This window comes from Marmota marmota, unplaced genomic scaffold, assembly GCF_001458135.2.
Source record: "Marmota marmota marmota unplaced genomic scaffold, marMar, whole genome shotgun sequence".
Taxonomy (NCBI): Eukaryota; Metazoa; Chordata; class Mammalia; order Rodentia; family Sciuridae; genus Marmota; species Marmota marmota.
Window position 1 is genome coordinate 18,166,503 of NW_026000101.1, and position 13,220 is coordinate 18,179,722.

At 47.9% G+C, this 13,220-nt stretch overlaps 1 protein-coding gene across 4 annotated transcripts; it reads left to right on the forward strand.

The window, feature by feature from the left end:
* The first annotated feature begins 593 nt into the window (after positions 1-593).
* Myorg (myogenesis regulating glycosidase (putative)) lies at positions 594-8,472 on the forward strand. Of its 4 annotated transcripts, none has more exons than XM_048783469.1 (3): positions 680-698; positions 1,602-1,700; positions 4,559-8,472. In XM_048783469.1, exon 3 carries the CDS (start codon positions 4,632-4,634, stop codon positions 6,774-6,776), a length of 2,145 nt encoding a protein of 714 aa, XP_048639426.1. In that variant the 5' UTR covers positions 680-698; positions 1,602-1,700; positions 4,559-4,631; the 3' UTR covers positions 6,777-8,472. The 4 variants fall into 4 exon arrangements, with proteins under 4 accessions (XP_015347905.1, XP_048639426.1, XP_015347906.1 ...); XM_015492421.2 differs by lacking the exon at positions 680-698 and adding an exon at positions 809-986; XM_015492419.2 differs by lacking the exon at positions 1,602-1,700 and having other exon boundaries at positions 594-698.
* Positions 8,473-13,220: the final 4,748 nt, after the last annotated feature.

The following is a 13,220-nucleotide window of genomic DNA, read 5'->3' on the forward strand; positions in this document are numbered from 1 at the left end:
CTCAAACAGATGATATCTCAAGAGTCTTGCACCATCCCTCACTCCAGGAGAAGGGGTATGGTGGGGCACTCCCACCTCTCCAAAGCACAGACATTTAACTAAAGGCTGTCTATCACTAGGAGGAGCAGCTGACCCTATAAATAACTAGGGTGGGAAGGTGACAGAGACTTGGTAAAATAACTGAGCAGAAACCGGTCTTCTCAGTGCCTGATCTTGGACACCACTGATCCGGTCCAATGAGAACTGAAAGTTTAGGCCACTGGCTGTGTGAACTACAAGCCCTGTCCTTGGGGCCCTTGATTTGGGAATTATCCTGCAGTGGGAGCTGACATCTTCCCAATATTGCGCTACTTCTTTTTCCATATGAGAAAACTGAGAGCGTTATACAGGTACAGCCTCCCCAAACCTGGAGGGGACTGAACCCAAAGGCCAGCCCTGCCCCTTTATGTCGAAGCTTATTTTCTCACTCTCATAATTATCCCAAACCTAGCCTGGAGGTGCAAGAACCCCAACGTTCTTCAGAACTACATTACCCAATAGGCCTGGGGCAAAGACCCGCCCGCTCGAGGGTAAGAAATGGCCCAGAAAGGGCGGGTCCTCAAGCCCAAGAACGAGCCCGGAGGCACCCCAGCTGGAGGCGGGCCTGAGATGCCAGGGGCTTGGAGTAGAGCTGCGGGCGTGAAGGTGGAGGCTAAAGGGTGAGGCTTCAGGTCCTCTTGAAAATATGGGGGAAGTGTCGGGCACTAAGGGCGGGGCTGGAGCCAGAGGCCCAAGAGAGATTGGACGACTGGGGCGTGGCGGAGTAGTCCGAGGGCGGGGCCCGAGGAGGGACTCTTGAGCCCAGCGAGGCTGCGCCCAGCGCGGCGGGGTGGCAGCTCAATTCCTGCTAGTGTGGAGGGGGTCTGCAGAAGGATCCTTTCACTCCCACCTTTACCGGAGGCCACAGCCGTGAGTGAATCCAGCGGAAGGACTTCGGGACGATGCGGGTAGGAGGACTGCTGAGGGAGCACTATTTCTGAACTTTCGCTCTTACAGAAGAGTAGGTGGAGCGATCCAGGACACCTGGGCACCTCCTCTAGTCCAAGGTTCCTAACAGACGGCAGGTCCCATGACCTCCGTCTGCCCCTTTGAATAATGAAATTGCGGTGGGGCGCTGAGAGTGGGTGTGGAGTATTCCAGGCGGTGTAGGTGCAGTCACTCGATCCTCACGGATCTTGCAGAGGAGGGAGATGGGCCGGATCGAGTTGCCTTTGACATTTCCACCCGCCCCATCCCCCAACCGTGTCCAACAAACGTCTCTGAAATGGCCCCCACTCAGTTGAGCCAAGCTGGGCTCTCTCCCTCAGACCAGACCAGGGGCTGGAAGCCAAGACTGCGGTTGAATGTCGAGCGGGAAAAGACCCAAGAAGGCCCGACCCGCAGACCCCACTTGCTTAGCCTTAGCCTGTGGTTGGCCATTGGCCAGATGGTGGAGACGGCAGATTACAGGGGTCTCTAATGACTTCGCACCCGAACCACAGAATTCCTACCCCACAGCCCTGGTACCAGATATCATTAAAATGGCCCCTTTCAAAGAAAAATTGTCCCTTTCCCACCTTTAGAATCTTTCTGGTTGGCCCAGAGCAATCCACAGCACCAACCTTTAAAAGACGCCTCACCATGCCCACTCCCATCTGATGGAAGCCTGCTGTGCATTTCAGGTAACCAAATCAGACCATTATCTCCCATCTCCCAAAATATGCTGTGGAGAGTGGAGGTAGGAATTTGGAAGCAGACTTACTGCCTGGGTGACTTCGGACAAGCCCCTTTGTCTCTTTGAGCCACTGTTTCCTCATCTGTAAAATGGACACTAACCTACCTCTGCCATTCCATATTATCGTTAGGGTTAAATGTTGTGGTACATTTGGGAGACCAGAATGGTGCCCGGCAGAATGGGTGCCCAGGTCAGTTGGCTCCTGCCTGTCATCAATGAAGACAAAATTTTTATTTTATTTATTTATTTATTTATTTATTTTTACTGGGGATTTAAGCCAGGGTAGTTCTACTACTGAGCTACATACACCCTCACCCTTCTTATTTTTTTACTTTGAGACAGAGTCTCACTAAGTTGCTGAAGGCCTTGCTAAGTTGCTGAAGCTGGCCTGGAACTTGGAATCCTCCTGTCTCAGTCCCCATTGGCTGGGATTACAGGCCTGGGCCACCTGACCCTATATCAAAAAACTTTAGGATTCAAAAAGTTAAGATTCTCAGAACCCAAGTGTTAGAAATGACTTTTGAGGCATTTGAGGTCACTAAGGTGGGCAGGCTCTTTATACCTCCAAAAGTCATGAAATCAGGCTGACAATATAAAGTTTTGAGGATGAGGACGTCTCTGTCCTATTTAGATATGAAGCCTCTCACATATTCCCTTAGAATCCAGAAATGAAGTCATGATTGTCTTAAACGAATGAATATAGCAAATATGGACTGGTCCTCTAAAGCCTTCTTGGGATTCTGCTCAACTTTGAGCATGTCAGAAAAGGCAACTGCATGCATTTTCCAGGAGGACTTTTCTAACCTGTACTTATAGGAAGTGAGGAGCAAAATTAAGTTGTGTGTGCTTAGAGGAAGTGAAAGAGGCTGTTCTAGACCAGGGAGACTGAAAAATTTAGGGAATTAGGGGGAGGGAGCAACTTGAGGAAAGGGTATGGAAGGTGCTGTGTATTGACATCTACAATCAATATTCTGATCAGCACTTGGCATTTTTGATAGTTTCTGTGAGGGGAAGCTAAAAGAGTTAAAGAATCTGAGTAGTTCCAGCATTTCCTTGGAAGTCACTGGAGACAGACACAGACACTGGCATCTGGAAGGAGGCTAATTACTGTTTGCCAGTCTCCATCTCTTCTTCACCCCAGCTGGAGCAGCTAGGCAGCCAGCTAGCTGGCAGTGTATCTGCCTGTGTGTGTACATGTGGTGGTGTTTCTTTATTGAACTCTGCCCTGAGGGTTGGGAACAGGAAGGATCATTGACTTTGAGCAGCGGATTCAGACACAAACTTTCCCCCAAGCCTGTATTTCTCTACAGTCATATCCAGATGTTCAGCATATAGTATGTGAAATTTTATATGTGTGGTGGTCAGTCTGATCACTAGAGAGCTTGTAGGTGAAGGAGAGTTACCAGGCCGAGTGTGAAATCTTCTGAAGCAGGTGGCCTGAAAAAATTTAGATTGAGAGAATGCGCTTGATAAGTCACTGGACAGGCCTGGCTAGAGATAGAATCAGAAAGGTAGCTAAGGAATGTCTTGAACCTTGATTTCAAAGCTTGCAGATCTGAATTTTACCATGAGCATCTCTTGAAGTAAGCACAGATGTGGTTTGATAAGTGCTTTAGAAAGATCACTTTAGTTGTTGTGAGCAGAAGACACTAGAGGAAAAGAAGTTGGGGATAGGGAGACCTACTGGAGAAGTGTTGCAATAGTATAGGGGAGAAGTGACAGTATCCAAACTAAGGCAGGGACAGCAGTACAGAGGGTAAGTGGTAGAGATAAAGTTAGGAAGCAGGTGATGCACAGATGTTATGTTTGGAGCAAAGAAAGAAGGTGGGCAGAGAAATGGAATGTTGGTTAATGATTCAGAACTAGGTGGGGTTTTATGGCAAAGGGGCTGATTTGAGAAGGCATATCCTGACCCCAGCACTAACCCCTGCCTCCCTTTAAACCAAGCCTTGGGATTGAGTCTGGTTTTGGACTATCTTCTTTAATTTCAAAATGTCATCTGGCTTCTAACTCAAGATAAAATTCCATGCCTGAGCTGTCTCCTCTTCCTCCTTTCCCCTCTGGGTACAGGGAAGCTATCCTATTGCCCTGTTAAAACTCTCAAGGAGCTGGTGCAGTGGCTTACCCCTGTAATCCCAATATTGGGTCTGCTGAGGTAGGAGGATTGCAAGCTCAAGGCCAGCCTGAGTAACTTAGTGAGATCCTGCCTCAAAAATAAATAAATAAATGGGTTAGGGGTGCAGCTCAGTGGTAAAGCACCTCTGGTTTGAATTCCTGATATGGGGGTTCTCAAGGAACTGGCTGGACCATCCCCCTCTCTTACCATGGCCTTGCCTTTGGGAGACAAGACTCTCTCCATTTCCATCCCTCTTAAACCTGAATTGCTCCATGTGTCACCCAGTAGGCCTGATTTATCCTGTGGTCCAGGACAGCACCCTGACCCTTTCTGGGTTTGTTTCTCCATCAGGAAAAAGGGGAAGCATGCCATTTGCCAATTACATGATTCTCCCCATTCAGAGTCCTGACTCATTTTGTCAAGAACTTGGAGCCCATGAGAAAGGACAGGTGGGACCCAGGCAGACTGTTCTGGTGTCATCTTTTCTACTCATCAAGACCTTAGGTTCCAGTACATCTCTAGTACCCACTGTGCCACAGCAAATGAAAATATTATGGAATGAGAAAGCTCAGTCTCCCCTCTTTCTCTCTCTCTCCCTCCCCCTCTTTCCCTCTCTCCCACTCCCTCCCTCCCTCCCTACTCCCCTCCTCCCTACTCCCCTCCTCCCTACTCCCCTCCCCGGCTTTCAGAGTCCTACAGGTGAGGTTCAGATGGGCTTGGTCAAGTGGACCAACTACCAGCTCCTTCCTTAGCTGGAGGCTGATGCCCCAGAACCTTCAAGAGAAGAGCCAGGCCTACCCCCGCCGCCGCCCTGGTCACCACACAGGCCATAAAAGCTCTGAGGCTGTCGAAGCAACAGCCATGTACACTTTCCTGCCCGACAACTTCTCTCCCTCCAAGCCCAAGCCGTCCAAAGAGTTGAGGCCACTATTGGGCTCCGCGGTGCTGGGGCTGCTGCTGGTGTTGGCCGCGGTAGTGGCCTGGTGCTACTATAGCGCTTCCTTACGCAAAGCAGAACGCCTTCGCGCAGAGCTGCTGGACCTCAACCGTGGCGGCTTCTCCATCCGAAACCAGAAGGGCGAGCAAGTCTTCCGTTTAGCCTTCCGTTCTGGAGCATTGGACCTCGACTCCTGCAGCCGCGATGGCGCCCTGCTTGGCTGCTCTCGCACGGCGGATGGGCGCCCACTGCACTTCTTCATCCAGACTGTGAGGCCCAAGGACACCGTCATGTGCTATCGCGTGCGCTGGGAGGAAGCAGCCCCAGGACGTGCGGTGGAGCATGCCATGTTCCTGGGCGATGCGGCTGCTCATTGGTATGGCGGTGCTGAGATGAGGACGCAACACTGGCCCATCCGCCTGGAGGGCCATCTGGAACCGCAGCCATTTGTCACTAGCGATGTCTACTCTTCTGACGCCGCATTTGGGGGCATACTTGAGCGCTATTGGCTATCATCTCGCGCAGCTGCCATCAAAGTCAACGACTCAGTGCCTTTCCACCTGGGCTGGAATAGCACGGAGCGTTCGATGCGGCTCCAGGCACGCTACCACGACACGCCTTACAAGCCGCCTGCCGGACGCACCGCAGCACCAGAGCTCAGCTACCGGGTATGCGTCGGCTCAGACGTCACTTCCATCCACAAGTATATGGTGCGGCGTTACTTCAACAAACCATCGAGGGTGCCAGCGCCCGAGGCCTTCAGAGACCCTATCTGGTCCACGTGGGCGCTCTATGGGCGTGCTGTGGACCAGGATAAGGTGCTGCGTTTTGCCCAGCAGATCCGCCAGCACCGCTTCAATAGCAGCCACCTGGAAATTGACGACATGTACACACCGGCCTACGGCGACTTCGAATTCGACGAGGCCAAATTCCCCAACGCCAGCGACATGTTCCGCCGCCTGCGAGACGCTGGCTTCCGGGTCACACTCTGGGTGCACCCATTTGTCAACTACAACTCCTCACGTTTCGGCGAGGGCGTGGAGCGTGAGCTGTTCGTGCGCGAACCCACAGGCAGGCTGCCAGCGCTTGTGCGATGGTGGAATGGCATTGGCGCGGTGCTCGACTTCACGCGCCCAGAGGCCCGCGACTGGTTTCAGGGACACCTGAGACGCCTGCGTTCGCGCTACGCTGTGGCCTCCTTTAAATTCGACGCGGGTGAAGTCAGCTACCTGCCGCGGGACTTCAGCACCTATAGATCGCTGCCTGACCCCAGCGTATGGAGCCGGCGCTACACTGAAATGGCTCTGCCTTTCTTCTCACTGGCCGAGGTACGTGTGGGCTACCAGTCACAGAACATCTCATGCTTCTTCCGCCTGGTGGACCGCGACTCGGTGTGGGGCTATGATTTGGGGCTGCGCTCGCTCATTCCAGCGGTGCTCACCGTCAGCATGCTGGGCTACCCATTCATCCTGCCAGATATGGTGGGTGGCAACGCAGTCCCTGAGCGCACAGCTGGCGGCAGAGATGGTCCGGAGCGCGAGCTTTACGTGCGCTGGTTAGAGGTGGCCGCTTTCATGCCAGCCATGCAGTTTTCAATCCCGCCCTGGCAATATGACGCAGAAGTGGTGACCATTGCACACAAGTTCGCTGCACTGCGGGCCTCGCTTGTGGCACCGCTGTTGCTGGAACTCGCCGGTGAGGTCACGGACACTGGCGACCCCATAGTGCGCCCCCTTTGGTGGATCGCGCCCGGCGACGAGACAGCTCACCGCATTGACTCTCAGTTCCTTATTGGGGACACGCTGCTAGTGGCGCCGGTGTTGGAGCCAGGCAAGCAGGAGCGCGACGTCTACCTGCCTGCTGGCAAGTGGCGCAGCTACAAGGGCGAGCTTTTCGACAAGACGCCAGTGCTGCTCACTGATTACCCCGTCGACCTGGACGAGGTTGCTTACTTCACCTGGGCGTCCTGACTCAGCCCAGGGCCCGGGAACCCCACAGCTCTAACCCTAGCTTTCATACAGATCTTTAACTCCATCACACCCGAACACACATCTCCGGAGATCTCCACCTCTGTACTACCCATTATGTGGGTGTTGAACTAAATGTGCTGGAGCCAACTGCTGTAGGTGGGACCGAAGCAGGGGACATCAAAGCAACCTCTGGCACCAATGCACAATCCTAATAGCTCCCTTTCCCTCCACACTTACTCCAGTTTACAGAAACCTCTTTCCTGAGGTGGAGTCAGAGAGCTCAGAGGAGAAAGATTGGCTTTTTTTGTTTGTTTGTTTGTTACTTATGGTCCGGTTTTAAAAGCACAAAGAGAAACCTCTCCCCTCCATCCTGGCCTTCGTGGCCATCTTTGTCCTCCTAAAAGTCCCCCAAATATTCCCTGCCACACTCAGAAAGTATACATTCTTGGTGTTAGAAGCCAGGCCCTGAGTTCACAGCACATATCTGAACTGTGGCTGACTTGGTTCTACTCCAGCTGGGGAGAAGTCAGGTGTTTCAACAATTGACAAGGAGACAGGAGGTTCCCTCCTAGAGAACGGAAGGCCTAGCCCAGAGTCACCACTTTTGTCCCTGTTTGTGAAGAGACTCCTAATATTGCACTAACCCATCTGAGTACACACATGGGCTCAGTCACTGGCTATAAGTGCTTGATGGGCACAGACTCCAAGGCCATGCAGACCACACTTAGTGCCTTAACTCAAGAACTGTGTGTGTGTGTGTGTGTGTGTGTGTGAGAGAGAGAGAGAGAGAGAGAGAATGGCACACACCATGGGTCCCTGAATCCACAGAATAAACACAGTATCCCTGAAGCTAGATAAGCCTGGAGGAAGGGGGCAAGGGGCAAATTTGAGGCTTTGATTGTTGACCTGCCCCCCCCCCCCCGTGGTTTCCCTGGACTCTGGTAGGAAATAAACAACTCTTTTAACTATTCCTTTGGTATCTCACTCTGCACATGTGGCAGGAGTGTGACCTAAAAGTGAGCAGTGTTCTTATCCTGGCAGTGGTATGCTTTGGCACTGGAGCGGCATGCACACAGTGACACCTGCCAATACACATACAGGGTAAGTAAGGTCTTTCATCTCAGTCATTTTTCCTTTTTGAGAAGATCACTCTCAGCCAGAGTTTCTCCTGACTTTGTAGCTGACTATTGGGAAGGAGTGGCTTGTCAGAGGGGAGATGTGGGAAAGCAGAGTGGAGCTCAGTTTTCCTCAACAGCTCTGACAGCAGAACTAGTGTCCCACCCCCTAGAGAATTCTTCCCTTCACCCACCTCTCTATCCCCTTTCTTTTCTTTAAAAAAAATTTTTTTTTTGTAGTCATATATGTGGGTGTTGAGGATTGAACCCAGTGCCTCACGCATGCTAGGCAAGTGCTCTGCGGCTGAGCTACAGCCCTGGCCCCTCTTTATTTTCTTAGTGTGGAAAATACCTGTCAAAGGTCTTGGGTCCTTCAAGATGCACATCTCATTAGTGCCGATTATATCACTCACTCATCAATCAGCTGTGTGATCTTAAACAAGCTGCTTAAACTTATCTCAGTTTCCTCATACATAAAAAGTGATAATGATGCCTACCTCTGAGGTCATTGTGAGAATTATAAGCACAGACTATGTAAAGTGCCTGGCATAAAGTAGGTGCTCAATAAAAGGTAGCTATTATACCATTTCTTGTTTTCTTGCTTAAAAACAAGGGTTCTGGTGCTACACTGGAGGCTAGAGCAGGAGGATTCAAAGTTTGAAGGCGGTGTGGGCAATTTAGGGAGACTCTGTCTCAAAATTAAAAGGGAGGGGCTATGCAGTTCAGTGACAGAACACCCTGGGCTCAATCCCTAGTATTGTACATGCACGCACTTGTGCGCGCCCGCACACACACAAGAATTCTTCCAGATCACAGTTCCCAGCCCCTTCCAGTCTTGTCCTATCTGTCCCCCATTCTTGCCAGCAACTCTGATGCATTCTAGGTTTGTCTCTCTCCCTGCACATCTGGATCTGGAGGTCCCAAAGCTCCTCCAAGGAGCTTTTAACAGGTCTCCCCTATGTCTGGTTGGGAGGGGTATTTGATATGCAGTAATGGGAAGCTTCCTTCCCTAGAAGTAATGGGGAGGGATTGAATGACCACTGCAGGAAACCTGGGACTGGGGCGTAGGCTCCCATTCTGCAACCTTGTGTTCTTGGGAGCCTCTGGCCTTGACTGCCTCAAAATTGAAAGGGGGGACTATGCAGTGACCTCCTAACTCTTTCCACTCTCAAACCCTTAAATCCAATTCTCACAGCAGCCAAGGAAATCTTTCTGAAATTCAATCATGTCCTGAGTAGGTGGGGATCCAAACTCTGGTGTTCAAGTCTTCAAAGATCTGGATCTTTCTCACACCTCTGTCTGTTTCTCTCTCTCTCTCTCTCTCTCTCTCTCTCTCTCTCTCTCACACACACACACACACACACACACACCTATTTTGAAAAGCATTTGAAGAAATACTACCTTCTGTTCTGAAATAGTTGTATAACATGCTTGCCAGGAGAGGTCTGCTCAGACTTAGCCTTGAAGAAAAACTGCAGTGGCTACTGGGTGGCTTCCTTTCCTGCCATTGTTTGGCTCAGCGGGACTGTGCCTCATGTGCTCTGTATCCTTGTACTGTTTTTCCCTCTCAGGTCCCTCTGGAGTCCAGTCTCTTGACTTCCTATTTCACAGTCCCAAGCAGGATGGGGGAGGGGTGGAAAGCAAAGCAGGATGGAGGGAGTCTGGGAGCAGGTTCTTCTGTGTACCTATAGCAGAAACTCAAGGGGACAGCGGCAGGAGCTGGCTCTGCCCTTCAACCCTCTTGTAGAAAAGAAGAAACAGCTGGGCCAAGGGCTGGATTCCTGGAGAGGTCAGTCTGTACTCCTCAAATACAGAAGCCTTATCTGGGATCCCACACCAGCACAAGAATTTCAACAGAAATTCTCCCATCATAAATTCATTCCTTTAGGTCTTCAATTCAAGCAAGTGCTTTCTATCGAGACATAAGGCATTGTTTTGAAGGTCAAGAGGGCATTTTGTTTTTCTAAAACTTCTATTCCATGCCCTTAATAGGGGGGAACTTAAACCCATTCTGGTAGGGATAAGTTCATCTGATGCTTCTTCACCATTGGAGGAGTCGGTAGTGGGGAAACAGGTAGTACTTGAGAGGGAGCCTCTTTGGGCAAGGGTGGTGAAATAGGATGGTAGTTATTAAAGAAAGTTTCCAGAAGGAGATGTTTTAGAGCTAGGAGGACCCCATATTAAAGAAGGAAATTGAGGTCTCATCCCTGTCCCTTCATAGATGAAACCAAATTCAAAATTAAGATGAACCACCTACCTTCACTACCTCTCACAATATTTATCAGGCATCTTTGCCAGCATCCACCAGGAGTCCATCCTGCAGTGGACAAGAAGTGCTTAATTCCCTGCACATTCATCTTTGTACTTGAGATATTGCAAGAGATATAGGTCACTTTCTAAACCTCCCAGCTCTTATGAGCCAGACCATGGTTGGGCCCAGTACATTCAGGCCCAGGGATATAATCTGTTTCACTTAAGATAGTTGTTCCCTCTTTCTTCCCCAGTGCCTGTAACTGGCCTCTCAATTGTACTATGCTTTCATTCCACTCACAGCTTTACCTCTGAGCTTCTCAGGCATAACCATCCTGGACTCCACCCTGGTTCCCTAATTCTCATCACTAATAATTCTGGATGGGCCCCACATTCTCCAGGCATGACACAAAAGTCAGACTAGGACTTTATGGCCCTTGTTCAGAAGAAGAGAGGCTTTGAGTTTATATTAAAATTTTATTAGACTTACTTGTGGTTTTTGTATGTTTCCCAGGAAAATCAAAAGCACAAAATAAATTATTTCCTATTAAAAATTTGTGTATAAAAACTAAAAGAAAAAATTGATATATAATGATAAGTAAGGGTTTGGTTTGGTTTTGTGATGCTGGAGATGGCTTTGTGCATGTTACACAAGTGCTCTACCACTGAGCTACACCCTCAGCCTGATAAACAAGATTTTAAGCAAGATAAGCACATATATGATTTGACACACTATTTTTTGGTGACAGGGTTTCACTATTTTTTTTTTGTGTGTGTGACAGGGTTTCACTATTTTGCCTGTGTTGTCCAAACTGGCCTTGAACTCATGATTGTCTTGCATCAACCTCCGTAGTAGCTGGGACTACAGGTACACAGCACCAAGACCAACTTTCAATGTGACATTTTTTAATGAACTTCAATTATTATCAATTATGATTTAGTCTTGTTCTTGTTTAGCATAAAGTTGGGTGAAACAAAAAAGCTCTAAAACATATGGAGCAAAAACTGTCAACCAAACAAGTCAACCAAAAAAGCTAGAGACTTCATTACACATTTTGTGTGTGCGTCCGCGCCTGTGTATGTGTGTGTGTGTGTTCAGGATCCAACCCAGGGCCTCAAACATGCTAGGAAGCATTCTACCACTGAGCTACATCCCCAGTTTGTTTTATTTTATTTTGAGAGAGGGTCTCCTAAATTGCTGAAACTGATCTGCAACTTGCAATCCTCTTGCCTCAGTCTCTCGAGTAATTGGGATTATATCATGTGCTACAATGCACAGCTTCAATACCTACATTTTGTTCCACATTTTTTAAATTGGAGAATTGAAGTTGTAAATAATGGTGGGATTTGTTGTTACATATTTGTGCACATAATACAACAATATTGGCTTTTAATAATGCATAGGACAGTTGGGCATGGTGGCATGTGCCTGTAACCTTAGCAACTCAAAGAGACCAAAGCAGGAGGATTGCAAGTTTGAGACCTGCCTCAGCAATTTTGTGAGACTTAGTGAGGCCCTAAGCAACTTAACAAGATCCTCTCTCAAAATGAGATTGTGACTCAGTAGGCAGAGGAGTTGCCTCTCACATGTGAGGCACTGGGTTTTACCCTCAGCACCACATAAAAATAAATGAACAAAATAAAGATATTATGTCCATGCATAACTAAAAGAAATATTAAAAGGGGGGGCTGGGAATGTGATTCAAAGGTTAAGCACTTCTGGGTTCAATCCCTAGTATCAATCAATTAAAATTGCAAGAGAAATTAGAAAATATTTTGAGATGAATTAAAATGAAAATATGCTAAAACCAGTACTTGAGAGAGATTTACAGCTATAATCTTATAGCTGTACTAAGAAAGGAGACATTGTGCAAAACAGTATGGAGGTTCCAAGAACTAAAAATAGAACTACCAAAAGATTCAGCAACCTTGCTTGTGGGTATATATCTAAAGGGAATAAAATCAGTATGTCAAGGCTGCAAGGCTACACTGCCATGTTCATTGAAGCATTATTCATAAGAGCTAAGATTTGGAATCAATCTAAATGTGCATTGACAGATGTTTTGGTTTGGATATAAGGTGTCTTCCAAAAGCTCCTGTGTTAATGCTGGAGAATATTCAGAGATAAAATTATTAGATTATGAAAGCTGTAACCAAATCAGTCCATCCTAATTTGAATGGTAACTGTAGGAGGATGGGGCATAGTTGATGGAGCTGGAATACCGGAGCATGCCCTGGAGGGTTCATCTTCCCTGAGGCCCTTTCCCCTTCCTCTCTGTGTTTTCTGGCTGCTAAGAGGTGAGCAGTTTCCTCCATTACCACCCTCCTGCCATGGTATTCTATCCCCTGAGGCCCAAAGTAATAGAATAGCCTCATCATGGACTGAACCTCTGAAACTGTGAGCCCAAAATAAATTTTTCCTCCTGTAAGTTGTTCTGGTCAGGTATTTTGGTCACAGCTACATGGCTGACTAACACAATAGATAAATGGATAAAGAACACACACACGCACACACACACATACACAAAGGAATATCCTTTAGCCTTTAAAAATATCCATTAGCCTTTAAAAATAAGAGAATCCTATCATTTGTGACATGAATGAACCCAGAAGACATTATGCTAAGTGAAATATTCAGGCACACAAAGACAAACAACATATTATATTTATATATAAAAATTTTAACCGTCGGGGCTGTGGTAGAGTGCTTGCCTCGAATGTGAGGCACTGGGTTTAATCCTCAGCACCACATAAAAATAAATATACTGTTTGTCTACAAATAAATAAATATTAAAGAAAAAAAATTAAAGTCAAATTCAGAAGCAGAGTAGAATTGTGGTTGCTAGAGGCTGATAATGGGATAAGTGAAGGATGAGGACACGTTGGTAAAAGGGCAAAAGGTTTCAATTAGGATGAAAAAATTCCTGGGAATCTATTTCAACATGATGACTGTGGTTAATAATAATGTATTGTATTCTTGCAAAAAAAAATCCAAGTAAAGAAAAATAAGAAAGATCCTAAATCATAGTCTAATCTTCTACCTCAAAAAAAACTAGATGTTAGGCTGGAGTTGTGGCTC